Raw genomic sequence first — 16,957 nt, 5'->3', positions numbered from 1 at the left:
AATGTGAGAACCAAGTGATTTTTACAGGGCTCTTTTGCAATTCGGTATTCGAGTCTATTAAAAGATTTCTGAAGAGGACGAAATAAATGGCATTAGAACGAGGCAGCAGATAAGTATCATGAACATTTCACGAATATAAAGATGGGTGTGATCTGGCATTGGCATAAGGCTCTTATTCTAATAAAGAGAAGAAAACCAATTCTCTGTGCAGAATGGAGCCCATAATAAAGCATGCCCTTCGAATTCCCACATTGAAATTTTCAGAGTGAAATGAATAAACCATTTATGTGCTACTGATTGTGACTTGTATCTTGTCTTTACTTATCAATGGACTGCCACCTTTCACTAGCGCCATAGTAGGACGGCTTGATAGAACGAAACTTTAAAGCTATCTATCTAGAAAAGAGCCACCTTCATCTATTCCATATATAAGTATATATGCACATACGTATACATATATATATATATATATATATATATATATATATATATATATATATTAATATATATATGCACACAATGCACAATTGCCTATCAAGTGCTGCTAAATGATGTAAAATGCATATGCGTTGCATATATCGTATTACGTATATAAAAAGTTTCTCTTTGCTCTAGCAATCCTTGAATCGAATATCGTTTGCTTATTACCATTTATATGCGGTATATGATTTGAGGCAGGATAATCCGATATTATTGATGCACAATTCTCGTAGACCTTCTGCTAAGATCTAAGATCTAAGGCAATATTAATTTAAGTCGCGTATAGACATAGTCAGATATATTTCATATTTTTTCGATTTTACAAAGAAAATTTGGTTTATATTTTAAAAAAGATTTCCTTTATTTTTATTTATCCTGGTTATCCCCAATTTTGTTGTTTTTTCTAATAATTACAAAAAATTGTAATGTAATTTTAATCAAATAATAGGAATTCACTTTAAGGCTTGCCTTTTGCATATAACACAAAATAATATGAATAATTATTAATTATATATAAAATAAAATTGTTGTCCATTTAAAGATCGTGTGAGTTAATGTTTACGAAATAAGTAAAAGTAATAAAGTGAAAAAAAAATTGAAACTTTTTTTTTTTTTTGAGTTTTAATAAAGACAAAAATAAAGAATGAAAGAGAGAGGGAGAGAGAGAAAGAGAGAGAGAGAAAAAGAAAATATATATCATCTTATCAACTATGAAAAATTAAATGTTTAAGAGTAACGAACGCATTATATTATGAATAATACTTGAAAAGCTGTTCTTTCCTGTATGTGCCGCTCCGCCCTCAAAAAGGAATAAGCTTTTCTCGCTGAATATATAGAAAGTTTTATAGATTCTTAATAACTTTATAAAATGTTTTATAATTTGAGATCTTGATTTATAGTTAAGTATACTTTTTTTTGTTTAATTAAATTTTGTTGCAGTGCCAGCCCCCAGTTTACTGAGAATAATATACATATATATATATATACATATATATATATATATTGTGTATTTATTGATGTAGTAAAATAGCATGTGTGTTGTTAGTTATTAAGGATAGCTGTAACAATAGCAGTAGCAGTAGCAATAGCAATAGCAATAGCAATAGCAATAGCAGTAGCAGTAGTAGTAGTGTAGTAAATTTTTATACATGTGATAGATGTGTTTAGTAGTGTATCTCTTATGTCTTAGCTTTTGAGTAACATTTTAAGTTCTGAATCCAAATCTGAGTCTGAGTTTGAGTCTGAGTCAGAGTCGTCTGTTATATCATTTATCCTGCGGTTACTCATTTGCGCATTTCTTTGCTTTCCTGCAGCTTTTTCCAGGTATCACCTAAAGCTTTGGCAAAATGATCGTCTACGGAAGCCAACACTTCAGCACTTGTACTTCCCGAATTGCTGTTAGTTTTATTAAGGCTTGTTGTCGTCGATGAAGATACGGAACAATTTGAATTTGAATTAGAGCTCGAGACATTCGCATTATTTAAAAGGCTTCCTGGCATAGCTGTGGCACTAGTCGGCGAAGCTGGTGGAGTGGGTGTATGATTTTTTACACTTTGCAATCCCGGTTCAGTTTTAATGCGCATTATTGCCGGCAAAGTTGGTGAACTATTTACTGCACTTTGCGTTACAGGTGGCGTATGACGTGGCGAAGAAGTCGGAGAATTTTCTACGGAATTCAAGCGGGTCAATGGTATTGTGTGCGGCATGGGCAAAGGTGAAGCGTTTCTAGAGCCTGTAGTACTAGAGAGAGGCGATGTTGTTACGTTTTTCGTAGCGCCACCACCGCTATTATTGTTGTTGTTGTTGTTGTTGACGTTAGGTGCAGGCGATTGCGGGGATGCAAGTGTCCCGGGGATTCTTTGTAAAGCCAATGGTGAACTCTGTGGATTTTGGTTAACAGCTTGCATTTGAGCCACAATGGCCGCTGGGGATAGAAGCATTGCATTCGGCTTTGGCGAAATTAAAGGCTGAGGTTGTTGTTGATGATGAATCGGCGGCGCGTTGCTGGAAGTATAAGCCGAAAGTTGCGCTGTTACTTGAGCTGGTGGCGGTGGCGGCGGAGTACCTGTCGAGTGCACTAAAGCTGATGCGTTTGTCGGCTGCGGCGAAGGCGTTTTATATTGTTGAGTAGCAGGCGATTTTTTCGCAAATAAAGTAAAATAATCATTTCCCAAGGAACGTCTGAAGTGCTCATCAATCGATTCTGCAAACATAATGATAATAACAAAAAGAGAAAAAAGAGCATTAAAATCGGTTGAGCTTCACCATTCAAAAGGGATTTGAAAGTGATTTGAGTTACTAAACATTTTCACCAAAAAAATTCTTAGCAAAAGTGAATTGAACTGCTTAGCGCCTTCTTAGGCATTTCCAAGGCAAGTAAATAGCACGTCGCAGAGTTGCGAGAAATTCTGTATCGCATGCGAAAATCATTTCGTATGTGAAAGTTATTTGATAAAATTTGCTTTCGAGGCGATTTTCGTATCCAACACCCCCCCGTTCTCGCTTTGGTTTATGTAACTTATAACTTATAACTTATACTTTTAATCTGAACAACTCTACAGCCATGTTGGCATTCGAGTACACACCACCAAGGGACCGCAAGGATCCCCCAACATATAATCTGACTAAATTTAATTTATAAATGCCAAAAAAGGCAGACTTATCTTACTTACAGTCTTTGAATAAAGTTGATCTCTTTTAGGGATACACAACATGACAGAATTTTATACCGAATGTGCATACGACGTTCTTTATCGCGAATTATGTGAAATGACCGACCAGCCAAGAAAGTATAAAGAAAAACAAAGGATAAATAGCTAATGACTGAGGAAGTGCGTGGCTGACTTTCGCCTAAGAATAATAATGGAGTAAAGACGAATAAGAAGAAGAAAATAATATATTGAGTAAATAGTGGTGGCTGATATATATCATTACAACTAATATGTTAAAAAAAAAAAATCGATTGAAATTATGCAACGTAGGCGTGAAAGCTTACCCGGTGTAAGGGGTCCAAGGAAAACCGATTGTGGTTGGTATTGAACGCAAGATAATAATAAGAATAAAAGGTTTGTTTGTTGTGATAAGAGTCTAAGGCGACATGTAATCAAATCTAAAGCTAAAGCTACCGGCATCAGACCGGTACGCACACAGAAGACATGATAGAGTAATCAAATATTACAGACTTTCCATCTATTCACCTATTCATACTATTTAGTCTCTTGTGAAAGTTCAAGAAATAATCGAAGCAACGCATACATATAAGCGAAATGGGGACAGTATTTTCGGAGTTTAGCTATGCAGTGTTCATCAGTGTATCATTTTCTCTTCTCTTTGGTCTGTAATTGACGTTATGCATGTATGATAAAATTATTTTAATTACCTGTACTGCGGTTGTCATGTTCTCGATTTGTTATAAGAGTGTTTTCGCGTATTTCACGTTTTGGTGGCGCCTGCGTTATAACACTTGGTCTAGCCAAAGTGGTAGCAAAGGTTGATCCAGGCAGCGGTTCCCGATAGGGTGGTGGGGGCGAGTTACGTTGCTTTAGTGTGCTCGATAACGACATATCCAAGGGACTGTCTTCGTTAGGCGGATCCTCATGCAAGTGCTGATGGAAAGTTTGGCCGTGCCTTAAGTGATTTAAATGCAAAGCTCCCCCAACTGGCTGCTGAGCATGAAGATCGGGTGGCGGTGTAGTCGATGTTGTAGAATTGCGATTGCCAGGCGTGTCGCAAAGAGGTCGCATGGCAGCGGCTGCTGCCGCCGCCATCATCATAGACATTTGTTGAGCGTTCGTAGGTGAAGATTGAGCCGTATGAAGAATTTGCGAGGATGTTGTTGTAGCGACAGACGTCGTAGGCGAATGCTGTTGATTATGAGCTGTGGGCGGTGGTGGCGGCGAAGAGCCAGGCGTAGAGCAAGCACGAACGCTGCTAGTCGAGGAACCAGTTGAATTCAAACTATGATGGTGAGTATGATATTCACCAGTCCGTAAACGTCTTTCCCGTCTCCAGGCAGCCGTTGGTAACTCTTTAGAGGTTAAACGGGCCTCTGCAAATACACAACAATAATAACAACAACAATAACAATAACAATAACAACATAAATATAATTTTAAATGTATATGCAATCAATCAAATCATCATTTGAATTTCTCTATAGATCTATCTATTGTCATGAATTTTGTTCATGTTCAATTTTTATTGATAATCGAAACATGTCATGCATGTTTGTACGTGAGTAGTATACATGTTCGCAGGGTACAATAATTTAATGCATTGCATATTTTATTGCAATTTTTCCTTATTTTTTTTTTTTTTTTCTATACATTTCGCTTAAATCGTAGCTGTACATAACATGTGGGTGTTTTTATGAATCATAACCTCACAAGTGATGTTGTAAACAAATATCAGAAGAAATATATAAAAAATAAAAAAAAAAAAAAAGGAAAAAAAAACTTCACTACCTACATGGAAAAAAAAAAAAAAAAAAAAAAAAAAAAAAAAAAAACTAAGAAAATTAAATTCGATCGAAAACGAATCTTTAATACCCATCATCGTTTACCCCAGAAAAAGCCAAGAGAAGCAGAAGAAAAAAAAAAAACAACAAAATTCTCGTGCTTTATAATATGGAGTGTTGTGCGCAGATGATTTTTTCTATTTTCAAAATATAAGTTTTTCTTGTATAGGCGTGTGGGCGATGTAGGCGTGTCTTTTGAAAAGTTTAGATTATTTCTAAATTTTTTTGCAAATTTTTGAGCGATATTTTCCGTTTCGCTAACGAGAGAATGTTTAACACAAATACTACCAAGTTACGCAAACACCCAGATGGACAGACAAACATGCGGAAATTTTTAGGTGAATTCAAGATTTGTGACGGGCGAACAATTTGTATACTTTCTCAAGCCTGTTTCTGCGCGTTAAAAAGGTATTGAAGAAATAATTCACTTTTGATACACTACAATACTGAGTAGGCGTGGCTTCAAAATTTTCGCACATTTATCTGCAATATGAGTTTATGAGTAATGAGCAAACAATCAATTTTTCATTCCCTTCGAAAAGCAGAGGTGTTCTCAATTTGCATGGTGTTGTGGGTGTGTCCTTCGACCGATTTAGCCCATTTGAAATACTATCCTGCAAGCAAGAAGTTCCACTGTTGCTGCCAAATTTGAAGTTGATAGCTTCATATTTCTGGTCACAAGAATACTTACAAAATACATCATACAAACGGACAGACGGACATGCTTAAATCGATTTAAGATTTGATGCTAAGCAAGAATATGTATACGGTGTGGGATCACTGATTGTTCCTTCTGGCCATTGCAAACGTTCTGACAAAACGAATACTCCACTCATCCTTCGGGTGATGGGTATAATAGAGCTAAAGAAATTATAAATTAAATAAAAGCAAAAATGTGTAGTGCGTCGACGCATAAATTTATAGTAAAACAATTCAGTTTGTTTAACATCGCTAGCTTTCTTAAATTTCCCGGAAGACTTGATTCGTTAATCTCGAAATTATGTGAAACGTCTACTGCTGGCACAAAGATCAGTCAAAGTTGTTTAAAGTGTTTACTTGATTGATTGGAATCAACAGTGGCTGACCAGACGACTGGTAATTCCGAACGGAATATCGTTACAGAATATATATGCATAACTTTAGTATAGATACATATATATATATATATCTATTTGCTTGCGGACCCGTATTACTTGTTTTACGTTGAAAATAAAAAAAAAACAGAAAATCCGCCCGAGTGGTCGAGAAGGCCAGAGTCTCGACTAGCAACTCAATGGTCATGGGTTCATATCTCAAGTGCGGTAAACATTTTAATAAAAGCCGAAAGCCTTAGATGCTAGTGCTTTAAGACTTTGCCTTAGAATGTATTTTCTGGCTAAATTTATAATATATAATAATAATAATAATAATAGTAAATATTTTTACTGAAAACGTGAAAAGAAAGAAGAAAAAAATTTAAGAGGAAAAAACGCGTGTTTCTCTAAAGACAGAATAAAAAATTTTAAATCCATTAGTTCTATAAATAGTAAGAGAAAATGCGAATATTCGTAACTTTTATTATTATTGCTCTATAAACTGTCACTAATGTATCACGTTTTGAAAAATTTACAACGAGTTGTCTGAAAACAAAAAAAAAGGAGAAGAAGAAGATGAACACTCTTTTTTCATTTCATTTCGAATAAAAATTCGCTGACAAAAAAAAAAAGACTTTCAAATTCAGTTTCCCCGTCTTTTCGAATGCTGTTCCAGGGAAGAGTAAAATTTCAATCCAAATATCTCCAAATAACTCGCTACAGATCGTAAGTTATCCTTCCGGGTTTCTATAAAACATTTCCTTATCCCAAACCTCCAAATGTATTTAGTTATGATGTCAAGCTAATGAGAAAAAAAAGGAAAAAAGAAAAAACTGTAAATTGCGTTGTTAATTGTAGGCGTGCCGTTGTTACATTTTGCTTTCGATGATATTTTTACCAAATTTTAAATTTATCTTGACTATAGGGTGCAAGTAATATCTGTTTGCCTCTTCTTTTTGGCGGACACAGTTGATCGTGACCTGCTACCAACATATATGGCCTTTTGTCTTTTCCTGCGACCAGCATATCAGAGAGGTTCCCCTATTCGTGTAACATAATGAGGAGTAGAAAGAAATGAGAAAAACATAGGGAGTGGGCCATAGCTTAATGGGTGCATGTCCACTCGGCTTTTGTTGTCGACTTTTATCGAGTAATCACGACAGCTGCGAGCACATTTTGTTACTAAGTAACACGTTCACGCATTCGCTTCCAAAGCGATTTTCCAATATCGTAATTATCTACGATAATTAAAAAATCAAGTAAAAGCACAATAATCGGACAAAGTTCATTATTAAATAACGTACACCGCTTCGCTAAGTACCGTTATCGTTATTCATACAACGACTTTTTAAAATAGGATGCGATATGTCAAAATGCACCAAAAAGTGGGCCGATCCGAGTCATTTTCAAGAGCGTTCATCCTCACGCCAAAACATGCCAGTGGACGCAATTTTTGTCAAAATAAATAAAAATTTTGCGACCTGCAGGTTAAACAAACGAACGCAAGACAGATAGACGGACCGTCAAGCTTAGATTTCTTCAGAAATCAGTCCAATATTTCAATATTTCAACTTCTTTTGGGTGTTACATACATCTACACAAACTTAATATACACTTGTAAGGCATGTATTATAGGGTATACGAACGCTTGCATGTAAAAATTTTCGAAAGTTGGAAAAAAGATCAAAATCTTGGACGAGATAATTTGTAAAATTATGTTCTCTCTCGCCACAATTTTTCCCATCGAAATAATCGGAAAGCCTTGAGTAATGGTCTTCTATTATTAATAACTCATTCAGGAAAATAAATTTGAAGATTGAAATCTTGAAGCACTAGAAGCACGACCCTTGCATTGCCAGTCGAAATCCTCTGCGCACTCGGCCGCTCCGGTAATCATATATTAATCGGGCTTTCTTTCTATCCCAAAAAATGTAGGATAGATTTGTTCCAGAGGCAAGTTTCCATAAAAGACACTTTACTTACAGTGAGAAATTCAGAATACTTTTGTTGAGAAAAATTGACTTGCACTGCGAGACATCGTTAATGATAACAGCGATCGGAAATTACTCTTTTTGCTAACTGATAATGAATCCCTTATAAAAACTTTATTAATTTGTTTTTTAGCGCTTTTTTACTCTCCTGCCACGCATTATATATATATACATATATATACATGTGCTAGCATGTGCATGTTTGCGTCTTTGGAAAAAACAAGTTTGTTGTTGAAGTCATTTTAGTTTTTCTCATGGTTTTTGATATTGGTTAAGAGCAGAGTTGCCATATAAAAATATTTTACTTTTCCGAAAAAACAAAAAAAAATAAATTAATAAATAGATAAATAATTGTAGTTTTACGGTCAACATGACAACACCTCCGATCTACGAGATTGAAATAAAATATAAATTGAAATAAAATATAAAATGTGTTAGTAGAAACAGAAGCGTCAAAAAATAAAACTCCAGTTGTTTATTATTGCTTAGGTAAATACACGCTTGATAATTTTGCGATGCTTGATATGGTGATTTCGTGAAATTTTATTATGCATGGGTACGGGAAAGAAAATAAGACGATTGCATTGGCACCGAACGACCTTAAAGCTTATTCATTTATTTATTTATTTATTTATTTATTCCACTTATATAAGAAACTCAACTAAAAATTTTGACAGTCGAGTTCAATTGACTCTTAAAGTAAATTTTAAATTAATTAATATTAATATTTAGTATAAGTAAAAAAAAATAGCATGTACACAACTAGTATAGAGCCACACCCACAACCGGTACAGGACTAAATTTGCGATTGAACCCCTAAGCCATCGCAAACGTGCATAAGCTTGGCAACCGATAATAGTTAACAACAATTCATTTTCGACTCATCGTGACATTTTAAGGTTAAGAGCTAGTTTAAGTACGACATAGGTAAATTGCGCGCATTAAGCAATATTGCTTTAATGGACACCCCTACAATTTATGCTTGGGTTGAATTCCCAAAGAAAAATAAAGGAAATCGGAAAGTTTCACAGTAATTTGTTATTCGCATTAGCTAGTAATGCACTAACCTTGACTCCACATACATACTGATATATTTTATCATATTTATAAAAGTTTAAAACAAATTTAAACTAACCATCGGCTTGCAAGAAGGTCAGAGCTTTAACCTTAGAACTAATGCAAAGCACATAAAATCACTATAGTGGGTGAGGGAGCAGCGTTAAATGCCCTACACCACCCTAAAATTATCCAAACATCGATTTTTCAAAATAAGTTATTCGATCCGAATCATCATTAATGGCGTTCGTCCTTGGGCTAGAATATATCGGTGTAGGAAATTTCATTAAAATATTCCAAAAATTGCAGCTTGCAGACAGAAAGCAAGACAAACGGACAGACGGACAGACAGAACGGTAGACAACAAGCTTAGATCGATCGAAAAATGTTTTTGAATCGATCGCTATAATAAGAAATGATATTAAAAAAATTCTTTTTGGCTTTGCATACAACCGCACAAACTTAATATAGCCTTGCATCACAAGTGATGTCGGGTATAAAGGGAAGTGTGCCCGTTCAGAGCATTGGTTCTCACGATTCTATTCATTGTAATAGGGACGACATTGTTCGTTGCGTTTGATAGCAAAAAAAAAAAAAAAAAAAAAATACAAAAAGCGCTTACTATCAGTGGGTGTTAATGTCCGTGCGGGCCTTAAGTACTGTTTGACTCCCCGTGAAGTAATGATTAACGAACGAGTGAAAATTTGAGCGCAATTTCAAGTCCGCACACTCGGGAAATTGTGAACCAACGGGGCGTATTAGTATTACGAATATTATATATATTTAAGTAAGTTCTTGCATATATTCCGATCATTTTTTCACTTGAAAAAAGCATTTATTGAGAAAAATTGGAACAAATTTTTCCCATCTTTCGGGCAAAATTGCGATACCATGTCGAAAGAGCGATATTGATTTGGCAGCGATCATATCATAGACTCATTTTCGCATTTCTTAAGCATATCGAAACCGCGCGCCAGCAAGTGGTAATTAGAAGCACGCTGGGTGCGGCCAAACTTCACGGAAAACCTCTGCAGTAGTACTTTCATTCGGCTTTAGCAGCTCGTAATATGCGACATCTTGTGCTGATCCGACCATATGCATAGCAAAACCTTATGGCCATCCGTGTCGATGTGAAAGGCTCCCCTGGACTAACGTATGACTTTTTGCGCTAAGGATTGTCGGAATACATTCACTTTTCATTGCCAGCCCCAATAGGCCACGGAAAACTTGTCTTTTTTTACTGGGCAAACAAACGCTTCCGAGCTGTTGAAACGATTCCGAATGACATTTTCAGTCAAATCGTTTGATGGCCATTTCCTGCTTGTTTTGGATATTTTCCATCGCATGTAAACGTCTAGAAACAGTTGATTCATCAGTTGCTAATCTGTTCGATCCGTAAATCCTTTGCCGTTGCAAAGTCCCTTAACCTCCGTAAATTCCTTAATCAATCTATCTATCTATAATGAAATTTTTTTTTAATTCTGTAATGAAGGTCGTAAGGAATGTTGAGAATAATTCGTAACAAACGAGTTTGACGTGCGCATGTATGTTATGTACATCGAATGCTGAGAATATATGCGATTTTTTAATTCCGACTCGTAGAATATATGCACAAATGGTGAACTGAGGGGTGAGGGGTGGTGCGAGTGTAAACAAATCTTTACCAATTTACCAATGCCTGACTATATCTCTCTTTCAATACGAGATTCGCTACTCTACCAACCATCTGCCCTTAGTTCATTTGTTATATAGTTTAAGGTTTTGTCGCTCGGAACGAAACTGATGGTAATTAAGTGGAATTATAAAAAGTCTCATTGCATGACACGCTATGAATAAATGGAGTGAGCCAATGCTTATAATATAAATATAAATCGGATGAAGGACGACTAATGTGTGTGATAGCCTTACTGGATAGCATTTTTTGTAATCAACAACAGAAATTTACAAATTTAAGAATGTTGCTAAGTTCCTTCTAACGATTCAGATAAAGCGGTAAAAAGAGAGGTGTTTTAATATGAAAAGCTGCGCTGCCAGCTCTTAATAGGATCACTCTTCTGCTTCATAAACTGCATCTTATTGCTTTTCTTGACGACTTCGTTCATTCATATTCAACAAATCGAAATGAATGTGTGTTGCTCTCTTTCTTATTTCCAGAGAAGTCATTTATCTTTTATCTTGCTTAACTTGTATATGTGTATCAAATATCCTTGACATTTTCCCAATCAACTTTTTCAATAGAATTTTACTTTAGTCAATGGTTGAAGAAACGGAATCAAATTACATTTGGTATCACATACTTGACTTACATATTTTTTTTTGCATATTGGCAAATCACCCAGGGGATGTGCCCTACGAAAGAGAAAAATCTAGCGAGGTGGCCTCAGCCTAGTGAGTATGTGTTAAATAGGTAAGTGATCTATCTACGTTTATCGATCAAGTACTCGCTTGCTCTTGCTCGAAATTCTCTTGAGTATGAGTATCCTCTTCCAATCCGCGAACATTGTTTTGGTAGTGCCGATATTTACCTAATCGATTACTCTCATTGCTGTTTCCATTGCATGTCATGTTTCGATTACCGTTTACCTTAGAGAAATCCTTTGCTTATAAAATCTTTGTAAAGCGATCACCAATAATAGATTTTGTTATGATATGTGTGTTAATCCTTTTACATGATGGCTTCTTCGGGAATGGTTGTTAATCTTTTCATTGTCAATCTACATCCGATGACAGCAGCAGGTGATGCATTACAAATCTTTCTCTCAACAATTTACGAAATTTCGCTTTCTATAAAATTAGATACATTTTCACGCACACTTGCTTCACCATATGTGTGTTTTTCATAACATGTGTTTGAGTTGAATGATCATTCGCTGAATAAAACGAAGAAAATGTTAAAATAATCCTATAATGTATTGATCAATAATTCCCGGGAATGTCAATGTCACAATTCATTTTAGATAGTGCCAAGCCGAAAACAGGTGTTGTCAACATTTCATACCAAAGTAGAAAAAAAAAAAAAAAAATTGAAAAATAGTGTGACATCATAAGGATATCAAAAGGTAGAAAAGGAAGAAAAGGTAGAGAGAACAACACTTGATTACTTTACATAAAAATTTGGGCGTGAGAAAATCCTTTTCTTTTAAGCACGCACCGTCTCAGATGTCGGTGGCCACAATTTTGAGTTGCTGCGGCATTCATTCCCCTCATTCTCTAAAACTAGACCCCAATGCGATCATCACCTATTTGCAAATCTGGATAAAACGTTCCAGGGAAAAAGGTCTACATCAGGATGATAAACTCTGTTCTGTTCTGCAGAAAAATTTATCAAAGTGTTAGAGATGTATCGGAGTGATTTTGTTAAGTAAATAATTATTCCCTTTACTTACTGCTGGTGAGTATCGATTGATATTTTATTTAAATTCATTTTCTTCTTTTCATTCATCTTAGGTCTCCCTTTAATATCAGTTATTTTTTTTTTATAAGGTTTAGGTAATCATTTCAAAATGTTCGGCAGTGGCAGTAAGCCTTGACTTTCATTATGCGTCAATTCTTTTAAGGATCATCAACACCACGTATGCGTGGATACGTTTCGAAAACTATATAAAAATTAATGTTTATGAGGATGAGTGGACTTAGCCAAGACCTTGATTTGATGGACATCAATAGTGATTGAACGACCAAAATAAAAATCGTAATCAAATTACGTAGACCTACCACACGGTGCCTTTTATGGCATTCTTTCTGGACATAACGCGTCGTCGTTTCGAAACGCTTCTGTCCATACGATTGTCGCATGTGCGTCTTTTAATTTCCAATAGTTTTTTCTTTTAGTTGCATTTATCTTAAAATTATAATTTTGCAACAAAAATGTCAAGGCTTGGAAGACCTGCGTGCGAAGAAAACGTGATAATGCGTCAAGACTTGGGCGTAAATTGTGGAAATGCTTCCGCTGCGTTCGTGTTTACAATCACATTGTGAGCGAACAACACAAGGAAGAAAGTTATATTCACCTCGTGGTGTACGCAATACATTTTCTATATCCCTCACCTTAAAACAATGCATGAGACTAGAGAATTATTTTGCTAATTGTAGATGTGTTAGTTAATCGCGCCATTGTCGACATAGGATTTGTGTGTTGAAACCTGATCCGTTGCTATCAATCAAGTATATATTCGCATATCAGCTTTTTACCTTGATTTGACTTTTCCCTGCCTGCGAATGGACTGACGGATAGGACTAAATCGCTATGCGACTAATTCTCATTTTACACGATAGATGCGTTCCCAAAAAATTCGTGTAAAAAAAATTATTGGCTAAATGAAAAAATCGTGTTAAAACAAAATAATTCGTGTAAAAAAGAATTAGGTTTATATATGCTTCATAAGAATTCTGGCTTGGATATTACAAACGAAAGGACAAGCTCAGTATACCTTCGTTGTTCAGTGACGAGTACTAACATCATACAGAGTACATACGCTCCTGGAAGATGTTTTCAAAAGTTTATAGAATTTCCCGATATTTTTATATGGCGTTCGTTCGCGGCCAGATCTTGCTCATTAAAACCTTCCATCAGCAGCAATGTAAGGTCAGCATGGGAATCGGAAACGAATCCGTTGTTCTTTGTTCATGTTAATCGTTCTAGTTGCTGGGAGTGAATAACTACTTTTTTATAAAGAAAACGATTCAGTGGAAGGGTTCAGGAGGGGTTCCATATGAGATTGCATGTTAATGTGTATTTGTTGAGTAGATTGAGGTTATAAACCCATCTAAATGTGTCTGTTATTAAATTCTCCGGATCAAATTGCGGTTTCACATAACTAAGCCAATATTGATTTGCTAACTAAAACAAATATTTATTTGGAATAACGCTTCAACATGTTATAGAATTCTATAAATAATTCATAGAACTAACTTAAAAGTGGGTGTGAATTTATTTGACCACACTGACGCCGAGCCATTATGGGTTTAAATTTCATTCCGATGATCGAAGAATGGGAATATATTCAGTTTGATAAGACGTTTGCAACAACTCGAAGCCAGGTTAAGGGACACAATAAACTATATATACACTTGAAGAGCTAATTCTGAATTGATTCGATGTAGGCATGTCTTGTGGGTTGGTTTAATTGATTTTCCAAAAATGCAATCAAGTCTCGAGCGCAAGTATTTAAGGCAAAAAGAAACGAGAAATAGGTGCAACCAGTTCAGCTTCACTGCGAAAAAAACTCTACAGGAATAGTGATTAGGTTTCACAGTTCTTGTCAGTTCTAGCGAACAACATCAAGAGCTTAGGCCCCGATGGTAACTACACCGTTTGATAAAGCTAAGGTGTCGACTGAATTATTTGCTTCAAGCCCCTTAACGAAAAGCAATTAATCGTTGCCCCTGCTTAGGAGGCGAGCATGCTAGCCTTATTCTTCCGAATGGGAAGTGTGCTACCACGTTCACCAAGCCATTGAACAGTTTATCTAGCTAATGCTATTCTGGCAGTATTTTCCTACCTATGCAGATAAAGAGTTACTCAATCAAGAACCTGACTCGCGATAAGCTAATTAGGAATCGACAATATGGCTTTTACAAAAGTCTGTCTTACAGAAGCATGAAACTGAGATATTCGTCCTTTCAATAAGGATATATACAAGGCCTTATTCTTTCTCGCTCTTTCGTCGTGGCGTTCATTAACAATCTTTTGGCGCGACAGACGTGATTACTCTTTTGCAAACGACAGCACCTTTCCTCTGCTCTTTGAATGAGCGATTGATTACGCGGCACTAAACTATAGAATAAACGCTGCATTATGCATAGAATCCAAGCCTCATTAACTTATCGAATTTCCCAACCAAAACCGTGCTTAAATGAATAGGGTCTCCTTTGAGAGGCTGCTCAAATGAGAAAAAAAGCAACTGTTCGTGCGTCTTAGTGCCCACCTGTGGCTAACACCACAATCAAGGTTGCAAAAATTGATAAGTCGGCTTCAAATTTGCACAAAAAAAAAAGTTAAAGTTCTTCCACTTCTTCTAGGTTAGCATTGAAAATGAGCAAAATCATATAAGATAAGTTGAGGAATAACATCTCATCTGCGTTTTCAAAAGCAAAGAAATCGGATTTTTTTCCTCTGTACTTGTAATTAACAATAGATGCAACGAGACAAATTTTCTCGTGTATTTCTATGGATTCCATAATAATGGCTAATACCAACCGATGTTAATCCTTTCTTTTGCTGTTTTTATGACCTAAAGCACTTGTGGCAACACCTACAAGAGTTTAAAATGGGTCCATCTTTTATTCGATTTAAAATCCTTTTTGGATTCGATCTAAGCTTTTTTGTTTGTCCGTCCGTCCGTCCGTCCGTCCGCGTAATATCTCTCCACGTATTCTAGGGTTCTACCTACAGGTTGCTTTTTTCCAACTATTTTGATGAAATTCGAACCGCTGGCCTGTTTTGGTCGAAGGACGAACGCTATTGGATATGGTTTGGCTTGAACCACTTTTTTGATCGCTCCTTATATAATGCCTTATTGTAAAGTGAGAAAACTTACTGTAATTTTTTGAGTTTCGCCACAAAAAACACTGAGCAATAGCGTTTTAGAGTTTTGAATTGGTGTGAAAATTTTAGATCGGATAGGGAAATTTTTTGAACTTTTTTCCCTATAACTAATCCTACGAAAATTGAATCTTTATATGATAAAAAGGTCTAATTTTCAATACATCGTGATGCAAACTTGTTCATAATAATAATTCGACATAAATGCCAGCAAAGTCAAAAATTTTAACCAAGTCGATCTACTTTTGAGATCCCATCCCATATAAGGGTTCTGATGGAAAATAAAACCTTTGTATGTCAAAAAGATTTAACTTTTACATACAATACATTATGATGAAAATTTGGCCTTTGTAAAGCAACCACAGAGAATTTGGATCCACTCAATATAGGGGTTCTCACCGAAGCAAATCCTTGTTTAGCGGTAAATTAGGCTTTCTAACTTTAGACCAGGTTGACGTTCGAGTATCCTCCAATATGAGGGCTTTCAGGAAAAACGTAAGCATAATGCATAATTTCCTATGTATTATTAATCAAGTAAAGTGGTGTAGAGTATTTAATGATCGGCCTTGACCGACTGAAGATTTTTTTATCTTTCTTTTTTAATTTTGTGCTAAGAAAAATGTAGTGAGTATAAAAGATTCATCTATAGCCGAATATAATTTTCTTACTTAATCTGTTTGGATTCGTTTTTGACTAACATTTGTGCGCTTTTGTACATGTGTGCTTTCAAGTCTGATGTGTTGCTTACTAACGCACAATGACTAACAATAATTATATGAAAAAAGTGCGCCGTTGTACATTAAATATGCAAATTATTTTGTATTAAATAATATTTTAGATATTGTTGTGTTGACGTTAAACAAAAATTAACGTGCTAGAATTTACAAAAGAGAAAAATGGTTGGTTGTATTCCGTAAAGCAATTTAAAGAAGAAAGAACGAAAGAAAGAAAGAAAGAAAGGAAAAAAAAATTACAAGGAAATAATTAAAAATGACCGCGGAATTTAAAATAAACAAAAAAAAAAAAAAAAAAAAAAAAAAAAATGAATTGAATTGAATTTTATTTTAGTGGAAAAAAGAAAACAACAACAACAACAACAACAACTTACAACATAAGAATTGTTATAGAAAGATATGAACGAACAATCATTATGAAAGAGCCATAGTCGTGTCGTGTGGGTAATCTTTTAAGGAAATTCGATTTGGGAAATTTTTCGAAAATATGTTTTCAAATCGACCAACGAATTAATGAAATTTTAATTCTTCTCTCGCATAGATGTTTTTCGTTTCAAATTTCA

General features: G+C 35.3%; 1 protein-coding gene across 2 annotated transcripts in view; it reads right to left on the bottom strand.

Moving 5' to 3' along the window:
- Positions 1 to 1,379: 1,379 nt before the first annotated feature.
- Positions 1,380 to 16,957, bottom strand: part of LOC119632145 (mucin-5AC) — a 43,237-nt gene continuing 27,659 nt past the window's right edge. For both annotated transcript variants that reach the window (XM_038024925.1, XM_038024924.1), the window contains exons 3-4: positions 3,860 to 4,528; positions 1,380 to 2,683 (exon numbers count right to left, since the gene is read on the bottom strand). In XM_038024925.1, coding sequence (XP_037880853.1) covers positions 1,764 to 2,683; positions 3,860 to 4,528 — 1,589 coding nt within the window. In that variant the 3' untranslated portion in view covers positions 1,380 to 1,763. The remainder of the gene's footprint in view (positions 2,684 to 3,859; positions 4,529 to 16,957) is intronic.

The sequence above is a fragment of the Glossina fuscipes genome, unplaced genomic scaffold (genome assembly GCF_014805625.2).
Source record: "Glossina fuscipes isolate IAEA_lab_2018 unplaced genomic scaffold, Yale_Gfus_2 1, whole genome shotgun sequence".
NCBI classification, from domain to species: Eukaryota; Metazoa; Arthropoda; class Insecta; order Diptera; family Glossinidae; genus Glossina; species Glossina fuscipes.
The sequence above is the reverse complement of the archived record's forward strand: the minus strand, read 5'-3'. Positions and strand labels throughout refer to the sequence as shown.